This window comes from Empidonax traillii, unplaced genomic scaffold (assembly GCF_003031625.1).
Source record: "Empidonax traillii isolate 1590-97213 ecotype Southwest subspecies unplaced genomic scaffold, ASM303162v1 scaffold21:size2437335, whole genome shotgun sequence".
Taxonomy (NCBI): Eukaryota; Metazoa; Chordata; class Aves; order Passeriformes; family Tyrannidae; genus Empidonax; species Empidonax traillii.
Genome location: NW_020955214.1, coordinates 1,361,598 through 1,379,496, shown reverse-complemented (window position 1 = coordinate 1,379,496; position 17,899 = coordinate 1,361,598). Strand labels below are relative to the sequence as shown.

General features: G+C 46.4%; 1 protein-coding gene across 1 annotated transcript in view; it reads right to left on the bottom strand.

The window, feature by feature from the left end:
* Positions 1–586: 586 nt before the first annotated feature.
* LOC114066195 (vitelline membrane outer layer protein 1-like) overlaps positions 587–17,899 on the bottom strand; it is a 38,429-nt gene continuing 21,116 nt past the window's right edge. Inside the window, 3 exon segments of the mRNA XM_027900715.1 lie at positions 587–926; positions 1,466–1,567; positions 13,136–13,203. Coding sequence (XP_027756516.1) covers positions 603–926; positions 1,466–1,567; positions 13,136–13,203 — 494 coding nt within the window. The 3' untranslated portion in view covers positions 587–602.

The window sequence follows — 17,899 nt, the reverse complement described above, 5'->3', positions numbered from 1 at the left end:
GGCAGAAGCACCTGAGCCGAGTGCCAGCAACTGGGATGGAATCATGAACCTCAGAGGCTGGAGGGTGCCAGTGCCAGCACCTGGGGAAACTGGGGCCTGAGGCAAGCTCTGGCGCAGACTCAGTAACTAATGCTAGCTACCAGAGAGACCCCTTTTCCACGTGTGAGTACAGATTTCACCAGTGGACGCTAATGCTGATCAGCAGGAAAGGAACAGTACCTGCCATTTGTATTGTTCATGTGTGTGTGAGCACTGTGTGTGTGTGTATGAGTCTGTGCAGGTGTAGGCACAGTGTAAAGGCACTGCTCTCTGTGTTCATCGGTGTCTGGCCACACGCGTGTGTGTGTGCATGCACTCATGTGTGCACCTCCTGGTAACATGTCCTCAGCCTTGCTGCAGGCTGGGCCTGGAGCAAGGACCTGCAGAAACCTTGCATCAGCTGGATGAGGGCAGGAGGAAAGCCCCAGGGTGCTGTAGCTGTGGGATCTGGCTACCCTTGATAAAGCAAGACAGAAAAAATGTGCACTGCTAATTGTGCAAGAACAGATTCAAGGTTTAATGCCGTACAACTTTGCCGATGCTGCCGTGGGTGGGGAGTCAGCTTACTGACAGCAGAAGACCCTCAGGTCATTAAGAGCTCTGTCATCCCTCTTTCCCTGGGGTCCCTGCACCTGTGTTTGGAGCCCACAGATAGCCCCAGAGGTGCAGTTGCTGCTGCATGGGCCAAAATGACCCCTTGAAAGTCCCCTGCCCTCCAACGTTGTCCTGTTTGAGCAGGCGAACTTCACATTGTTGGCTGCCGTGTTGTCATGAAAGTACTGCCACTTTTCCACACGCAGGGAGAAGGAAACCAGCTTGCTGCTGGAGCAGAGCTGGGCCTTGGTCCAGTTTCCCCACATGCCAGAGAAGAAAACAAGTTGCCAAGCCTTTGTTCAGCCTCTGCTGTGCTGCAATCAACACTGCAACGTGCTTGGGTTCCTGGCAGTCCTGGGGCAATCCTGCACCCCTACACAGAGATGGAAGGTTTCTAGGAGCACCTGTTTCACTTTGCTTCCCCATCATTACCTGGATGCCCAGCCACCACCAACACCAGGCTGCTCTGTTCCTGCAGAACCCTTTGGTAATTTCAGCTGTTTGCTTTGTCCCTGTTACTTGATGCCCTTTTCAAAGTAAACGTTTGAGGAAAAGGAGAAAGTACACGTTTAAGAACTGCATTTTTTTGAACTCTCCATCATCTTTGACAGCACTGTTCCTTTGCCTAGGACCAGATTTTTTCTGTAAGACCTTCACACTTTGTGGTCAAGGGGAACTCACTGACCTCTGCAAGCAGGTGGTGAACTTCCTTCACAGGGGTAGGGGGGCCTATGGAGAAAGTGCCCCTACGGGGGCACTGTGCTGCTTTTCCTTCATATTTCCCAGAAGCTTCTGACCTGAAGGAAGATGAGAAAGTGAAGATACTCACCACCCCCACAGAGGACTCAATGACTGTGCTGTCCGTGCACAGCAGGCGGATGCCGTTCAGAGCCGTGTCATCGGCAAACAGCCAAAATCCCTGGTAGGGCTGGACCTTAGAAGAGGGGAAGAAAATAGGAGAGGTCAGCACCATCCCCCATTTAAAAGAAGTGATGAGGTGAATCCTCGTGATGAGGGGTGGTAGGAGGCTTTATGTACAGAGTGAGACGGCGCAGCTGAGCAGGGCTGTAAGGCAGCTCCGTAGCATTTCTCAGGAAGGCCTTTTTGCTGTTGCCCACCTCTGTTTTTCTCCAAATGGTGGGGCAGTGGCTCTGGACACAGGAATGCTGGGTGGCTGCTGTCCCAGGTCATGCCCACACTCTCACCATGCTCTGTGATAACCAGACCTGTCATGTTGTCAGATGGGACTTGTCCCAGACACCCAGCAACAGGATCTGCTGAACTGACTCCAGGTCTTTTTTTTACCCATTGGACTCCTCTGCTAAGAAATCATTTATTGGCAGGGAGCCTGGAGAGCTACTCTACGCTAGAGAACTCTTGCTGAGAAGCCTGCATGAGCAATGCAAATACAGTGCAAACTGCTGCGATGGGACAAAGTGTTGTGGCCAGCCCTGCTAAGACCAGAACAAAATAACATTGCTTCACAGCAGGTTTTCTTCCCCCCATGAAGAAGAAGTGAAATCTTACCTTCAATTCAAATCCCTTAGCATAGCCAGTGGGGCAAAACTGTGTGTGCCTCCAGGAACCCCAGGGGCCTCCATTTGGCACCGTGAGCACTGACTCATATTGCTGTGCCTCTGTGCCCTGGAGGCAGCAGGAGCCCAGCAGGCAGAGGATGGCTGGGATGAGCAGCTGCATTGCAGGGAACCTGCTCAGTGCCTTGCTACATGGAGGTGAAGGCACAGGGGAGTTTATTTGCCAGGAGAGTGGGTGGGAGTCCTTGGGGAGTGTTTGCAAACCTCATGGGGAGTGCTCATTGTTGCTAGGTACTGCTCCTGGTGACTGCCTGTCCCTCAGTGGTGAGGCCACCTTTGCCAGGTGGAAGGGCTGTCGCTGGTATGCACTGGTCAGGGGACTTGCAGAGCTGTGAAAACTTGGGGATGTGAGGAAGTGGAAGGGGGTCAGAACTGGGACTATTTGCCAAGGGAGTGCTGTGGTTTGGAAGAGGGTCCTGACAGTGCTGCCAGGAGGGTTGGAGAGAGAAAGATGGGAAGAGCAGTGGTGAACTGGAAGGGGAAGAAACCTTTGAAGGGGATGAGGCAAAATTTGAGATGGAGCAGTCTCAGGGTCCTTTGCCTTGTGGAAGTCCTCACTTGTTTCCTTCTTGCTTTCCTCCTCTCCTCACCATCCTACTACTGAGGTTGAGGAAAATGCCTTCACAGGAAGCCATTGCATTTTGCTCTGGGACAGGCATTAAGTGTGGGTGACTAAGTGTGTCAAGCCCTCCTCACAGAGTGAGTGCTTCAGCAGCCACCCATCTCATGGACCCTTTGCTGAATTTAATCCAGGTTATTATGTCCGCATCCTTCTTTCACTGGGGACCAGAGAATAGGAGCAAAACTTCATGCAGGCACATCATCCCACGGAGTTGTGCCGATGCAGCTCCTAGCTGTTCACGTGTATCTTTAGGAGATGTGAGCATCCAGAGAAGTGGGAGAGTCCAGCAGAAGCAGTCCCTACTTCTGCAGTTGTGCCTCTCTCAGATGTGAGTTCCTGCTGCATTCCTTGTTCCTTCAAAGGAACTAGCCAGAGAAGCACAATATTGACAGCAATATTCAAGGGTATCCTGTGAGTAGTTGCGGAGTAGGATGAGCTGCTCCCGGTCCACTGAAGAGTGGACTCCACCTGGAGAGTTGTCTTGTGAGGTTTATATCACCAGTATATCAGAATATATGAGTAGGATATGTGTATCTCAGTATATCCCAGCCCTATAAGTGTAGTTGAGGTAGGAAGAAAGAGTTATTCCAGGCTTCAATCACTGAAGAATGGAATAGCCTGCTTCTGTAAGAGCTGTTTTGTACAGGGGAAGGAAGAAGTGTTGCTTTCAGCTGAAACCCTCTAATGTTACCCCTTGGGTATAATTGTAAAGGTCTTCAGAAACTCGCAGTACCTCAAAGGAGACAATGAGAACAAAGACTGTTTTACTGTGTTATTGTGCCTCATATACAGCATGAACATGTCAGGAAGAAGACAACAGTGACAAAAGGCTGTGTGGTCAGGGTCCTGGTCAGGAGAGTGTATAGCTCATGGCTATTTTGTCCCTCCCCTCCTGGTGACATAGGGCTTTCTAAGCTTGAGGTGTTGACTGGATTTCCTCATAAGAGTGACAGCAACCACAGCAAGAGCAATGGGCCATTAACAGGTTCCATGTGTAATGAAGAGCTATGAATAAGTGATATTATCAACCCTCTTCATTAACCATGCTGGCTGCACAATGAGGCTTCAGGGTACATGGAAAGTTACAGCTTTGGGGTGGAGCAGTGTCAGAGACACTGTACAAGGATCTTAAAGAGAAGTAGTGAGGAGTAACTAGGTGGGGGAGGATATCCTGAGCTGGCTGATACCAAAAAGGTAGAGATATTTCACTGTTTGTAGTTACATCCACAGAGCTGAATCTTGCTCTGTTTGAGTCCCTCTTACTGACGGGGCCTGTTTTCTCTGTCTTCCGCTTTCACACAACTTTTCCTGTTTCCTCTCTGTCAAACAGTCTGAGTTCCAGCCCCAACAGTCCTGCCACTGCAGGTGGAAGAACAGAGATCCCGGCTGCAAAAAGATCCTGCTCAGCATCTTTCCTGATTTTTTGTTGTTCTTTTCGGCTGCCTGGTGAGGAGGTGGCAGAGACAGTGGCACTGGGTCAGTGGTTCTGGGATATTCCAGCAGTAAGCAGTGAAAACTATTCACACAAGTAATTAACTGCCTGTGGGAGAAAGCAAACACTGCATGCATTTCTATAACTTCACTGTGAGAAGTAAGAAAACAAATAAAGAACCAGTCTCAGCTTTGTATTTCTCTCTCCTGTCTCTCATTAATTTTTAACCCTTGCAGAGTGATGAATCTTCTTCTTGAGTCAAAGAATTTCCCCTCCATTCTGCCATCCACCCACAGCCCTTTCCCTACAGAAAACCTTCCCAGCTCTAGGAGCGGAATAAGGACTGGACTGAAATGAAGACAGTGGTATCAGTGTCAGCAGTTGAATTTGTGCTGCTGTAGTGCACGGCCAATGAGTACTTTTGGGTAGATCTGCTCATACGCTGGTCTCCCCTGAGTATCCAGTGATGTCCTTCATATGCCTGCTAATAAGCATTCTGTCATCTGGGGAAGATCTTTCTCTTCACCCTGTGCTTGTTTTTCCCTTCAGTTAACTTACAGTCCTCCAATCAGGCAGGAAAAGTACCGGGCTCCAAGTGCAGGATGGGTGGATTTTTAATTATGTCACTTTGGAAAGCTGGAGTTTGAGCTCAGTGAGTCTGGCAATTTCTGTGCTGGTTAGGTATGGCTGCTAGTTGCAGGGTCATATGTGACATATCCCATCTTCTTTTAATCAAACTGTTGGAAGGCAGGATAGCATTAGACTCACTAGAAGACATGACGGCTAATGCAGACCAAAGATTAGTTCTGTGTTTTTCAAACATACAAATTAAAAGGAAATATTTGGTCTTCTTTTTGGAGAACTTGAGTCCTCCTCCCTGTGATAAAAAAGAACTGTGAGTTACAATGAAGACAAAATATTTGAACAGTGCAGATGCTTGAAATAATCAGAAATCAGCAGAATAGAGAAAGGTGATCATAGAGCCGAAACATCAAGAGTAAAGAATGAAGTGCTTGCATTGCATGTATACAGTTACACTGTAGATGCCTAAGTGCAGATAGGTGACTCCCACTTTCTGTAGGCCAGAAGGTATTTTGTTATTTACTGCCCATTTATAAGATGGTGGGGCTTTCCAGGAGCTGTGTTCTCAGTTGAACTTCTCTAGCAGCATAAACCTTAGATGGTGGTAAGAAACAGCTACTTTAAGTTGTGTGTGGGCTGAAAACATTCTTTCAATGGCCCTTGTACTGTCACTGGAGATAAAGCCACTTAAATTGTTCCCACAGCTAAAAAACTAAAGATAGTTTTTTTGATAAAGGACATAGTATCAAGAATTCTTCGGTGCTGCCAAGAGGGTCAGTCAGCCTTTGAAACTGACTGAGTACTCCTGTTGCTGTCATGTCAGTTTAAAAACAGATCCAGTGGCTCAAGAGATATTTGCTCTCCCGTGGTCCTCCATGGGCTGCAGGAGCACAGTTGCCTCGCCACTGTCTGCACAATGGGTTGCAGGGGAATCTCTGCTCCAGCGCCTAGAACACCCCCTCTTCCTCCTTCCTTGGTGCCTGCAAGGCTATTTCTCTCACTAGGCTCACTCTCCTCTCCCAGCTGCTGTGCAGCATTTTTACCCTTTCTTAAAAATGTTATCACAGAGATGCCACCAGCATCACTGATAGGCTCAGCCCTGGTCAGCAGTGGGTCCGTCTTGGAGCCATCTGGCACTGGCCCTGTCTGACATGGGTGGAGTTCCTGGCATCTTCTCACAGAAGCCACCCCTGCAGTTCCCCCACTACAAAGACTTTCCTACATAAATCTGGTACACAGTGGCAGACTCCACTGTAGTATCTAAGCTGGAAAAAGAGGCCTATAGTTACTCAGATCAATTTTCATGCAAATTTTAAAAACTGATGACTGTATAGTTTTCCAGTAATTTTAAATGACATGTTATCCATCTCTGCTATGGCCTTATGTCTTCCAGTTTAGAGGCACCTTAGACCTCTTGAGTACTTATTATCACTTCTACTCATTCCTTGTTATTCACTCTGTCATTTTTTTCATATCTCCTCTAAAGTAATTTTGATTTCTACCTAATCTTTCTTATGATTCCCATACCCTAAGAATGACTAGAATGTCTGAACACAAAGTTTCTTCCACTATGAACATTGAACAACTAAATAATTTAAAATAGCCATATCTGCTGTAATCTTCTTTCATACAGTCAGCTGGTCCTACAGATTTTCTGACATGCTCTTGAATCTTTGATGTGAAGAAACATTAATAGTGTTAATTCCCTTTGCCATTTTTTCCTCAAAGTGCTTTTTGTCTGCTGTGTTTTCACATGCAATCTGTCACCAGATATGTTACTTCTATTTTTTCCATCTGGACACAATTTTAGCACTCACTGTCCCCTACAGCCTCTCTTGCCTTGTGGTTTGACATTGCCTATTTCCTTTTACCCTTACTCAAGTACATGTTAATAATTTGTGTTTCCTGTTCCTATACTTCCAGCACCATAACCTTCAGACTCCTGCTGTCAATCAGTCCACAAGCTCTAGAATTTCCTTTGAAGACTGCCTTTTGGCAGGAAGAATGGAGAAGGACCCTGTGCAGGGTCTGTATTTGTGGTTTGTCAGTGAGTAAAGGGAATAGAGAGCCAGGAGCTACTCTGAGCACTCCTGAGGACTTGCTGACAAGAGACCTGCAGCATCACCTCAGCCCTGAGATGCAGAGAGATGGTTGTCCTGCAGCTGTGATGACGCCTTGTGCCAACGCCATTCTTCCTTTATTAGATGACACAAATTACAGCTTTTGTCCAAGAAAGCTGGAAGGCAGGCCAGCAGCCTTTCCAAGTATCTTGCCTGCCTGCTGCCCAACTTGTTCCCACCTGATCAGTGGGCAGGACTCCTGGCTGCAGCTGAGGCAGGGAACGAGGGGCTGATGGTGTCCCACAGCTGCCCTGGAAAGCTTCCAAGAAGGCTTTTTCGGAGAATCTGAAGAGAGAGGAGGGTACCAAAGAGAACTAAAATTAACTGACGTGCTTCTCTTTGTATATCAAATCTTACCAGACACTTTTTACAGGTAGTGAGCCCTAGGGACTTTATCACTAGCAAAGTTTTGTTGGTATTTCATACCAAGCAAAGCCATAGTTATCCTGGCAGGATGTACTGCTGCCAGCTCTTGCTCACTTTGAAGAGTGAAAATAACCAAATTTGACCAAACAATTTGTTGGGAGTGGGGGTTGGGAAGCCTTCAAAACTTGACTGGTTATGACCCTCAGAAACTTGATTTTTCTTTGAAGTTGTCCCTCCTTTAAGCAGGACGCTCAGGTTCTGTGAAAAAGCCATATCTGCTGAGATGTTGTCTGGGACTGAACTGGTATAAAACTAGATATATGGCAGTGTCACTGACAGAACTGTGACAGCAAAACACTTCTTCTGGTCCTCTGAGTTAATTCTGAACACATTTCTTTCCTGATTTATGCTCTCCTCCCAGTTTACACAGACACTTCTCTACTTTAATCAATTTCCAGACATTATCTCATCCCTTCTCTTCCATGAACCACACAGATTTATTCTTTTGAGCCCTTTCTTTGCACTTACTTCTGATATTTTCTGAGTTGTCTGGGAACTTTGGACATTTGAATAGTTAAAACCCCATTACTGTTGTCTTCAAAGTCTCAAAATTCTTCTTTAATAACATCCCTGCAGTTTAAAACTTGAGTTTTAGTTATTCCTTTAGCTTTTATATTCCAAGGACCTGTTTGCTGAATGCAAACAGGGGAGAAAAAACCCCAAAAAACCTCCTCACAAGGAAAATACCTCAATGAGAAATTCATTCACCTTGTGAGAGTGGATACTGGACGTACAAGGGCAGAAGGGAGATCACGGAAAAGGAGAGTTTTTTTTTAATGTCCTTGCAAATCCCTTGGTATAGCCCCATGAGAAAAAAATACATAATCCCTTTGTTAGCCCAGAAGCATCCATGGGCACAGCAGGGACAGAGCTGTGCTGCTGAGCTCTGCTGTCCTGATCATGCAGAAAGAGAGCAGGCAGAGAGCAGCTGCAGCAGGTTTGCATATCAACAGTTCATCTGCAGCCTACTGGAAGAGCAATCCCTAGCTTTGGAAGTGGATGAATTTATACTCCAGCAACATAGGGGAATGGAACCTTTACAACCAACACTACTATCTGTTCCTGTGTCTTCTGAGAGCAGCTGTCAGGGTGAGGAGAGCCACTGCTCAGCACTGCAGCAAGACAGGACAACTGGCCATGTTTACTGAGGAACTGGGACAGTTGGGCAACTTTTTGAAGTTAATCGATGGGAGACATTGGAGTGGGTGTAAATTAGGTCCTCAGCTGTCCAAGCAAAGGTGCAGTCAGGGAGCTTTTTTGTTTTTACAGTTCCATTTTCAGGACTGATGGCTCTTTCCTTTTGACCCCTGACATCAGCAGTGTCCCCTTTGGTGGGCTCCCCTGGGCTTGTTGATAATCTTTGCCCCAGACACTGCATACACCAACCTCTTCCATCTTTCAGCTCCTTTTTGGGACATGCTGGCATGTGGGAGGTGGTCTTGATTTGGTGGCTATGTAACATGACCACAGCATAAGGACACATGTTTGTGACTTGCAACTGGCTCTGACCAGTGAGATGGAGCAGGTGACATGCATTATGTTTTACTCCTTTTTTGCCCTCAGGTGGGAAACAAGTAATAACCTGAGTTTAGCTTTGTTTCCTCTTTCTCTTGCCTGGCCAAATCCAATTTCCCCAGAAAAGCTTCATGAAGACTGAACAGGGTGGCCTCTGGGAAGAAAGTCAGCAGGAGGGAAATGCCAGGCCAGGTCATTATTAATGGTTGTCTATAAAATAAATAACAAGCTTATTAGCTTTGCAAACCACAACCAGCTGTAATAGGCTGCAAGTGCTTTGGAGGATACAGCTTGAGTTTGATAAATGGTCTTGTCAAATTGGAGAAATAGTTTGAGAAGAATAGGATGCGATTCTGCAAGGACAGGGGTGAGCTCCCACCTTATGCAGAAATAAGCAGCTGCATGAGGTAAAATACATGCATTAACATCACTCTGCAGAGAAGGTCTGGGGGTCATAATGGATCAAAGGCAGCACATGAGTCAGTGGCGTCAGGTCGTCTCCATGCCGAGATATATGAACCAAATTACAGACTACAAGATAAATGGAGTGATTTTTCTTCTCAGCATGTGTGAGTCCCCGGCTGGGATGCTCTGCTCAGCTGAGGGCCCTGAGCTTCCAGAAGGAAGCCCAGTTGGATAGAGTCCAATGGAAAGTAACAAAAATGGTCAGCAGTCTGGAAAATATGACCTGTACATAACGAGCGTGAGAGTTGGGGCTGTGTAATCGAGATTGGGAGAACAGGGGAGAGGGAGTCGTGGGAAGAGTAGTTCAGTTAGGAGTCTACAGCTAGTGCTGCTGTGGGAGGATGTGGGGAGGACAACGCAGGGAGCTCAGGGAAGAAAATCTACCCCAAATTTTTCTTCATCCTCACTGGGCTGCCTCCATGCCAGGTAGAGCCAGGCTGGGAGCCAGCTGTAAGGGGCCAAGGTGGGCTTCAAGGACAGTCAGGATGGGAGGGAGGCTGGTGGCTGTATGGGAATCCCCACTCATCTGGGATATGTAAGGAGGGGAGTTATGCATGGGTTCAGGGACTTAGAAACCATATCACAGTAGGAGTGCAGTCACCTGGGGTCTGAAGGGAATGAGAAGGTCAGCAAGTCCCTTGTGCCCAGCATCACAAACAGCTCGCAGCAGCTGCAGGGGGCGGGCAGGATAAAGACCTGCAATGGTACAGAATATTTCTGCAAAGTGGAAGTCAATGACCTGGCCTCTGTCTGGCTGAAGCAAAGAATAATGGAGTAGAACTGCAGCAGGTTGAGATTGGCCAAAGGACTGCTTTTGATAACAACAGTTAAACCTAGGGAGGTTGCAAGATCTCTATCACTGGAAGATTTTTGACAAAGTTTGAGCAGATGTGCATCAGTGGTGATTAGCATGCAATCATTGCTTTGGATTAGGAATGCATTAGAAGAGCTCCTGAGTATCTTTCCAGACCTGTTTGCTCTAATTGAATGATTAATTGGGCAAGTCAAAAGCCCGCCCTGACCTTCAGCTGCTGAGCTGTGGCAGAGCTCCCAGGAGCTGCTTTCTCCTCTGGAGACTCACTGGGCATGTACTTGTGCCTGGGGCTGTAGGGGACCCAGGTGGGAAGAGCGTCAGGAGGAGCAGTGCAGGTACCACGTGCATGGCTCAGTGTTCACCACAGGGACTCTGCAGCCACAGACTCTTTGCTGAAGTATCAGTCACTGGAGGTGTGAGCAAAGGGACTGGGGTTGGAGGGAGATGCCGATTTTCCCCCTCAGCCACGCATGATCATCTCATCTTTGTGTGTAGGCTTGCTGGAGACAGCTTTCCATGGGGCCTTGCCTGGCTGCTTGCTCTGGCCCTTGCACCACTGTGTTCCTGGACAGCAAAGCCTCCATTGGTGCCACAAAAAAGGGAGTGTGAAATGGCAAGTGACAGGCGTTTACAGGAGCTTTGTATTGGTAAATGGGTGAAGACTCCTGCCCAAAGCACTGTTACATTGTGTTTATTTTCTCTGTATTTGCAGGGTAAAACTGGGAGAGAAACCAGAATATGAGCAAGGGCAGCTGAGCAGCTGGGATCTCGATGTTTATACAAATTGTTGATGAAGAATGTAAGTAACCAGGGTCACATATCCATTACAGCATGTGCTGCATTTATTAGATTAAGTAGATGAAAATATTTATTAAATCACATGTTATTGCATGCATTATGTTTTACTGTGAATATAAGCCTGTCCTGAATTTCTGAGCCCCTCTGCAGCTGGCTAGCAGACTGGAAGTACTAAATAATCTTCAAACTTTATTAATGCAAGCCGGACTAGAGTTGCAGATAAACTGTCGGACATCGAATTCCTGCTGCCTGGGGAGTCCTTTTCCTGACCAGCAGTGTGAGCCTAGCAAAGGGTAAATATCCCCCAAGCAGCAGTGAAGAAAACAAACAAGGAAATAAATTCTTCTTAGCACTTACATGCAAGAAATGCCATAGAGCCAATTTTCTGGGATACTTGACACTTCCCTCTAGCTACAGCATTGTTTGTGGAGCTGCGTGAGTCCAAGTGTGCCTGTCTGAGCTCTGGCACAAGTCTGGCCTGGGTTATGCTCAGGAAACACCCTTTCAGACTGGCATCAGCTCTTTTTTAAGGTAGGGATGGGAGCTGAAAGGATATTTTTGGCTCAAACAGGGAAGAGTAGAAACAGTGGTTTACTTGAGTAAACTCCCTCTCAAAAAGAAAAAAAAAATTCCCCCCCAAAACCCCTCTGAGTTTCTCTACTATTGCCAAAAATGGACTAATTATTTAAGTGAACAAGGACAAAAGAAGAGGACTTGCACTGTTTGTGTATCTTCTAATATATTCACTCTTTTACATCACTTCTGTGTAAAGCTTCTCCAGTCTGGGTCCCCACTGGTGCAGCATCAGTGAAAACCTGATGTGGGAACAGGGACAGCAGATCTCCAATGCACCAGTAGCAGCCAGTGCCATGGCAGCAACTGGTTGACTCATCATCACTGCTCTGCTCTGCAGTGGTGCAGTGTATTCTGGTTAGGACTGTCTGAGACAAGTGCCAGGTAATAACAAACCTCAGGAAATCCTGCTGCAGCCAACTTCAAGGACTTGAACACTGTGTGAGACTGCTCTAAACCCAGAGAGTAAATGGAAAAAAAGCTTCTTTAGACCCTGCAGGGAAAGACAAAGGGTCTACTAGAACTTTGAACGCTGTAGAGTCATTTGCCACCCTACCAGAACAGGACCTGTTTACAGGATCTGGTTGCAGAACACATCAGGCCAAAGTAAAATAAGCCATTGTCAAGAACCACAGTGGGCAAAATGGTTGTGGCCCCAGGCTGGAAAGCCAGGCTAGGAGCACTGTGGTGGTTGCAGAGGGAAGATTGGGATGGCTGTATTGTGGCCATTGCAGAGGGAAGGTCTTTTCACAGTAACTGCCTCCAACATTCCCAACTCTTCAGGGAGCAATAGGAGAACTGTTCTGTCCCATGCCTGTCCGGTCTTGTCACCTCTTTGCCAGCAGTAGGGCATGGGGAAGTGACAATCACTGTGGGGAGAAGGGGGGTAGCAGACAATGCTTCCAAATGTCCCTCTGCCCTGACACCGGGAAGAATGACAGGTCTTCATCTGTTTCTTTCTCTCACAGTTCTGCCTCTTCCTGCTAGTCTTCTTTTCCAAGGGTAAACAGTAACGCATACTATATGCTCCTCACTGGTGACTCTGAGTTGAACTTTGCTATGCTGCTGAGAAGATTTGAGCCAACTCCAATTTGGTTTATTTGTTCATTTCCTGGCATGTCTGAAGAAGGAATTTTCATGCCTTGAAATACTCTGCACAGGGTATAGTCTCATTGATACTGAAGGCTCAGACTAAATCTTGCTGGTGTGAGCTCTTGGACTGAAGGTGAAAACAAGAAAGGAGAGGTATCTCAGTCTTGCAAACACCACTTAGCCCAGAGACACAGACCCACACTGGGACGTTTTCCCATTTCCTCTTTCCTGAACACCTCAAAAGTAGCATCCCCCCCAAATACTGTCCTTGTTTTCCTCATAACCCAGCCTGCTTCTTTGCTGGTGCAAACCCTCGTCCTGCTTTTCCACCCACTTTTCCACCCACTTCCACAAATTTCCCTGAAGAAATCAACCTCTGTGCCTCCTGTGGAGAGGTGAGGGTTGTCAGCTCTGCACAGAAGGTGTACCACTCACAGGTAAGTGCCTATGACTTAATGACTTTGATACCTGTATAGTAAAGCAGGGGCTCTTCAGAGCTATGTCATCACCTCTACTTTTGGCAGACTCCACCTGGAAGGAAACAAAGATCTAGTGACGGGAAAAAAGACTGGAACACAAGAAAAAAATTGCCTCAGTTTTATTCAGGGATCTAATAAAATTCTGTACATCTTTTGATTTACATGAGTCTCTTAAATATCATTAAAACTGAAGTTGACACACCACATGGTTTCAATACCAATCCACAAAACAGACTATCTTCTGAGTATTTTCTTCTCATCCGGGCTGTAAAGATGAGGTCCTGGAACTTGTCTTCTGCCTTGCCGTTGTCTCCCCTCTCATCAGCTTGTTGTCCACAGGCTTCAGCAGAATATTAATTTCTTGCAGCAACACAAAGATCATAACAGTTCCAAGCATTATGGGAGGGAAGAGCACAGGCCTGATTTGCATTAATTTATGCACTAAGGCTTCCCTTTGTCTGAGGAGCTTTTAACTAATAGATCCCTCACTGGCAGGAGCCAAGGTCTAATTACACGATAAAATTGTGCAGATGTGGCCACAGAAGAGATACACACTGTTAATATTTTTCCACAGTGACTTGCCCCAGTTTGGAAAGCAAACTGTCTTTTTTTTTTGTGGGGGGAGGGGGAGGGGGGAAACTGTGAACCCCTGCAGTCACTGCAGGTGGTTATGCAGTGGAAAATCATGTTCTGGAATCAAGGAGGGTTTTCAGAGGGAGCTAATGATGTGTGGATAGCTGGCATGGAACACTGCTGGAAGTGGAGGAGACTTTTACCTGTAGTACAAATCCAGTGTAGCCACTAAAGTGATAGTGGAGATTCCCCTGGTTGCCCCAAGAACCTCCTCATTAGGAACAGGGAGGGCAAAAGCGTGCTTTTGTGCTCCTGCTTCCTGGAAGCAACAGGAAGAAAGGAGACCAAGGCTGTGGGTGAGTGACCTGTTGAATATCTGGGTGATAGCACAGCCAGTGCCAGAGCAGTGAACACAGGCATGCCCTGGATGAAAGGTAAGCTCAGATTCACAGCAAGCAGTGTCTAGCTGTATTTTCTCCCTTTGAGGAAAGTCCAAGAAGTCCTTGTGATAGTGTATTTTCCCTCTTAAAATTGTACCTACATTTTGCCAGCACAGAAGTATCTCCCCTAGCTTTGGTAAAGGGCATGCAATGTCCAAATTTTCTAGCCTTGCCTGACAAGGCTTGCTCTCGGCAAATATATTTTTAGGTTCAAACTTTCCTCTCTGATGTTGCTTCTAATTATTCACCACTATGAACAAGTTCAGATCTCTGCACATAGTCATTCCATCTTCCCTCTAGATATCAGTTATCTAGACCATAGTGTTTTGTCTCTTTTAAACTCTGCCACCAAGCACAATGCTTGGGACCCCGACCCTAAACCTAACCTCACCTTAACTCTGCCATGGGACAGAAGAATAGCAAATAGCTAAGAAAGGGATATTTTTCACCAAGGCACTCTTTTTTGCCTGAAATAAGAAACGAAGCAAGAAACCCAGAGAGTAGTTGAAGAGCCAGGTGTGTTTGCTCAAGCAGGGTGACACAGTGGCAGCCAGGGACACCTAGACCTGCCATTTGGCTGCAACCCACACAAACCTGAAGAAGTGAAGAGAACCACTTCAGTTTGGGCTTTGACCTGCAGATGATGCCATAAAAACAAAGAAAGAAGATGTCTGCTTTCTTCTCTCTTTCTGCAGTTTTGGAGGTCCTTCCTCAAGGTGGCAGGGACCACCCTACAGGCACTCTCCCTGGTACAGTGGCAGGCTTTGGTTTGGACTAAACTCCCTTCCTAAAAACTGGCTGCAAGCATGCACCCCATGTCAGGAGACGTGGGAAATACAGCAAGCCACTGGAACAGAAGCTTCCTCTTATCAGCAAGCACTGTCCCAGACAACATTGCCTTCTCCAGGTGGACTTCCATTAATGCACAAGGCTGGGGGAAGAGGTGAGAGAGAGTCCTGTGGTTTCACAGAGCACTATGGACACGTGGATGATACTCTCCTCCTGGTCTGGCAGTGGCTCCCTTGCCTTCTATCCATAGCTGTTCTGGCCTGTGCTTGCTTCTCTCCATGTTAAGGGTTAGTACCTGGGTGCAAGGAGAGAGACATCTGTCTCCTCTGTTTCCCTCTCCACTACTCTTTCTACCTCCTCAGGACTTTCCTGCTCCTTGCAGCTCTCAGAATCACCCATGACAGCACGAACTAGTGGGATGCGGCACATATACCCCATTTAATGCTGCAGTTTTAATGGTGTTGTGATAATTGTTCCTCTCTCAAGTTTTTGGTCAAGGAATAAGGCAGAAAATGTTTCAAAGGGCACTGGATCTTAGCACTAGAGTTCTGTCAGGGAGCTGGGGACTAGATATGGTAGTCTGGGATGACTGGCGGCAAGATAGAGCCTGGCGACTTGATCCTGAGTCTTGACTGAGTGTGAATGCTGCCTAGGGGACCTCTATATGCTTTGCTTGGTGGTTAAAGGTGGATCATTTCACTCATCCATAGATGGATTCCCATTCATTTGGTGCTTGTTGAGTTGTTTGTGAGGAGGCACTAGGGTCTCAATTTTAGAACAAAGTTTTCTACAAGCAGTTGTAGCTTTGCCTTGTATTATTATATTCTATGTAATACCTGAAACTTTGAAATCTAATCAAGGAAATCTGGCAGTCAGAGTACATGGGTTCTTTTGTGCCTGGACTACTGCATGGAGAAATGTGAAACAAAGGAGTGTTGTGGAGCCCTTGGATACCTCAGTTAAGAACACTATGAAAGTTCACCAAGTAAACTGTACCTTTCCAAATCAGGGTTTTAACAGAGTGTAAATAATAAATAGGTTATGCCCCAAACAGCTACCGTTGTTTGCAGATGGTGACCAATTTTTGCACTTGATGTCTATGACAGAGGTGAGGCAAGAGATGGAGGTTTGGATCAGTGCATTTGCAGGAGTTAAGTCAAGCATATAGCACGTTCAAAACCACAGAAGAAATACCTATTCATAACTCAGAAGCATAGTCTTCATATTTTCACTCCAAACTACTCCCAGCTACAGAATATCTTGGGTTAATCTGAACCGAACTAGTGTTTCCCCTAGTCATCTGTTCCTGACAGAGGTCCCAGAGTAATGCATCAACAAAGTTGCTGATCACATGATTTATCTTCTGGTTAGTCCAGAGCCTCACACATGGGTGAGTCCAGATGCCCAGGCAAGGCCACTGGATCCAGATCATTGATTTTCACACAATTTCATGACACAGGAGAACTGTATCAGGACCAGGGCTGCCTCCCGGGTTGTTGGTTCTCTGATAAGTGGTGAGGACTTTGGGACCTTGATTTGAAGGCTCCTAATTAAAGAGCTTTTAAGGTGCTGCAAGCTCAAGTACAGCAAAGCCCTTTAGCACTTGTTGAACTTTAGGAATATAAATAAACTCTGAAAGATTAATACTGTGCTTAAAGGCTTTGCTGGATCAATGTACCTTGCAGCATCAATTCCAGAGCTGAATGGCTAAGTGTAGAGTAGACAGGATCTGTTTCACAGTAAATTCTCAGGATCGTCATGACTGCCAGTGAAGAGCTCCTGAGAGAGAGAGAGAAGATTTTACTTGAATTGCCCCATCAGGACAAACATTCAGACTGCAGTGGCCAGCAGTAATTGCACATAGTAGTTCCCAACAATCACTGATTATTTCTACCTTGCTCTGGACTGGAAAGGGATTGTAATTCCCCATGTGGGTTTCCTGGAAGAACATGGACTCTGTTCAATGGGTCTTTGTCTTAGGGTGATGGCCTCAAGACTCTCTGCCAAAACATGTGGCATAGTGCAGACCACCACATTGCCTGGCTCTGGGCGTAGATCAATCTGCTCTCTTATGAACATGCATGTTGCAGTGGTGCCTAAAATCTTTGCAACCAACACCTGAGTCACCTTAAGACATGCAAAATTTTGGCATAAGAAAAAATTACATATATGAAACACTTTTAGACATTTTGATGATAAAGAAAGACAAGCACTCTCATATCTTTTCATCCTCCTCTTCACCTGTGTTCAGTTAAACCTTTTATAAAAAATAAAGGTAATTTTGACTGATCTGGTATTTATCAAAATAATCCACAAATATTCAGTTTTATTTTCAGAGTTTTTACACAATTTCTTTCTTTTCTTTCTTGCTTCCTCCCTCCCTCCCCAACCCTGAGTAGACTCCAGTCTGTTCTCTTTGTCTTGGTTTTCTTGAGGCAGCACTCATAGCTGCCCTGCCACTGCAGGCATGGCCAAACCCCAGACACAGCACATGCTGCCATTTTCTGCAGGGCAGTTAAAAAGGCGGGAAAGGAACTGAGGAGGATGGTCAAAATCTACCAGTAGGAGCTTGGGGAAAGTGACATCAGTGACAAGAGCAGTTGAGAGGTCTGCAGGTGATTGTGGGAGTCTGAGGGACACTCTGGGACTGAAGTGCCCCTGCTGGCATTGCTGTTAGCACTAGACAGCTTTTCCTGGCCAAGTGGTGAGGACTGGCTTGCTTCTGTAGTGCTGCTCAATCTGCATCTCAAGGCGGTGTTTGCTGTAGCTGGTGGCAGCCTGAGCCCACGAAGAGAACACTTGATTTACCAAGAAACCCAGATATGCACTAATGTGTACACAGAATATAAAGCCAGGGAAGTGCAACTCTGACATGGATTAGGGGATGGATCACTTTGGATACGCCACAACACTCATTTTCAGGGAACTGAGGAGCCTTGTGGCTGTAGTTA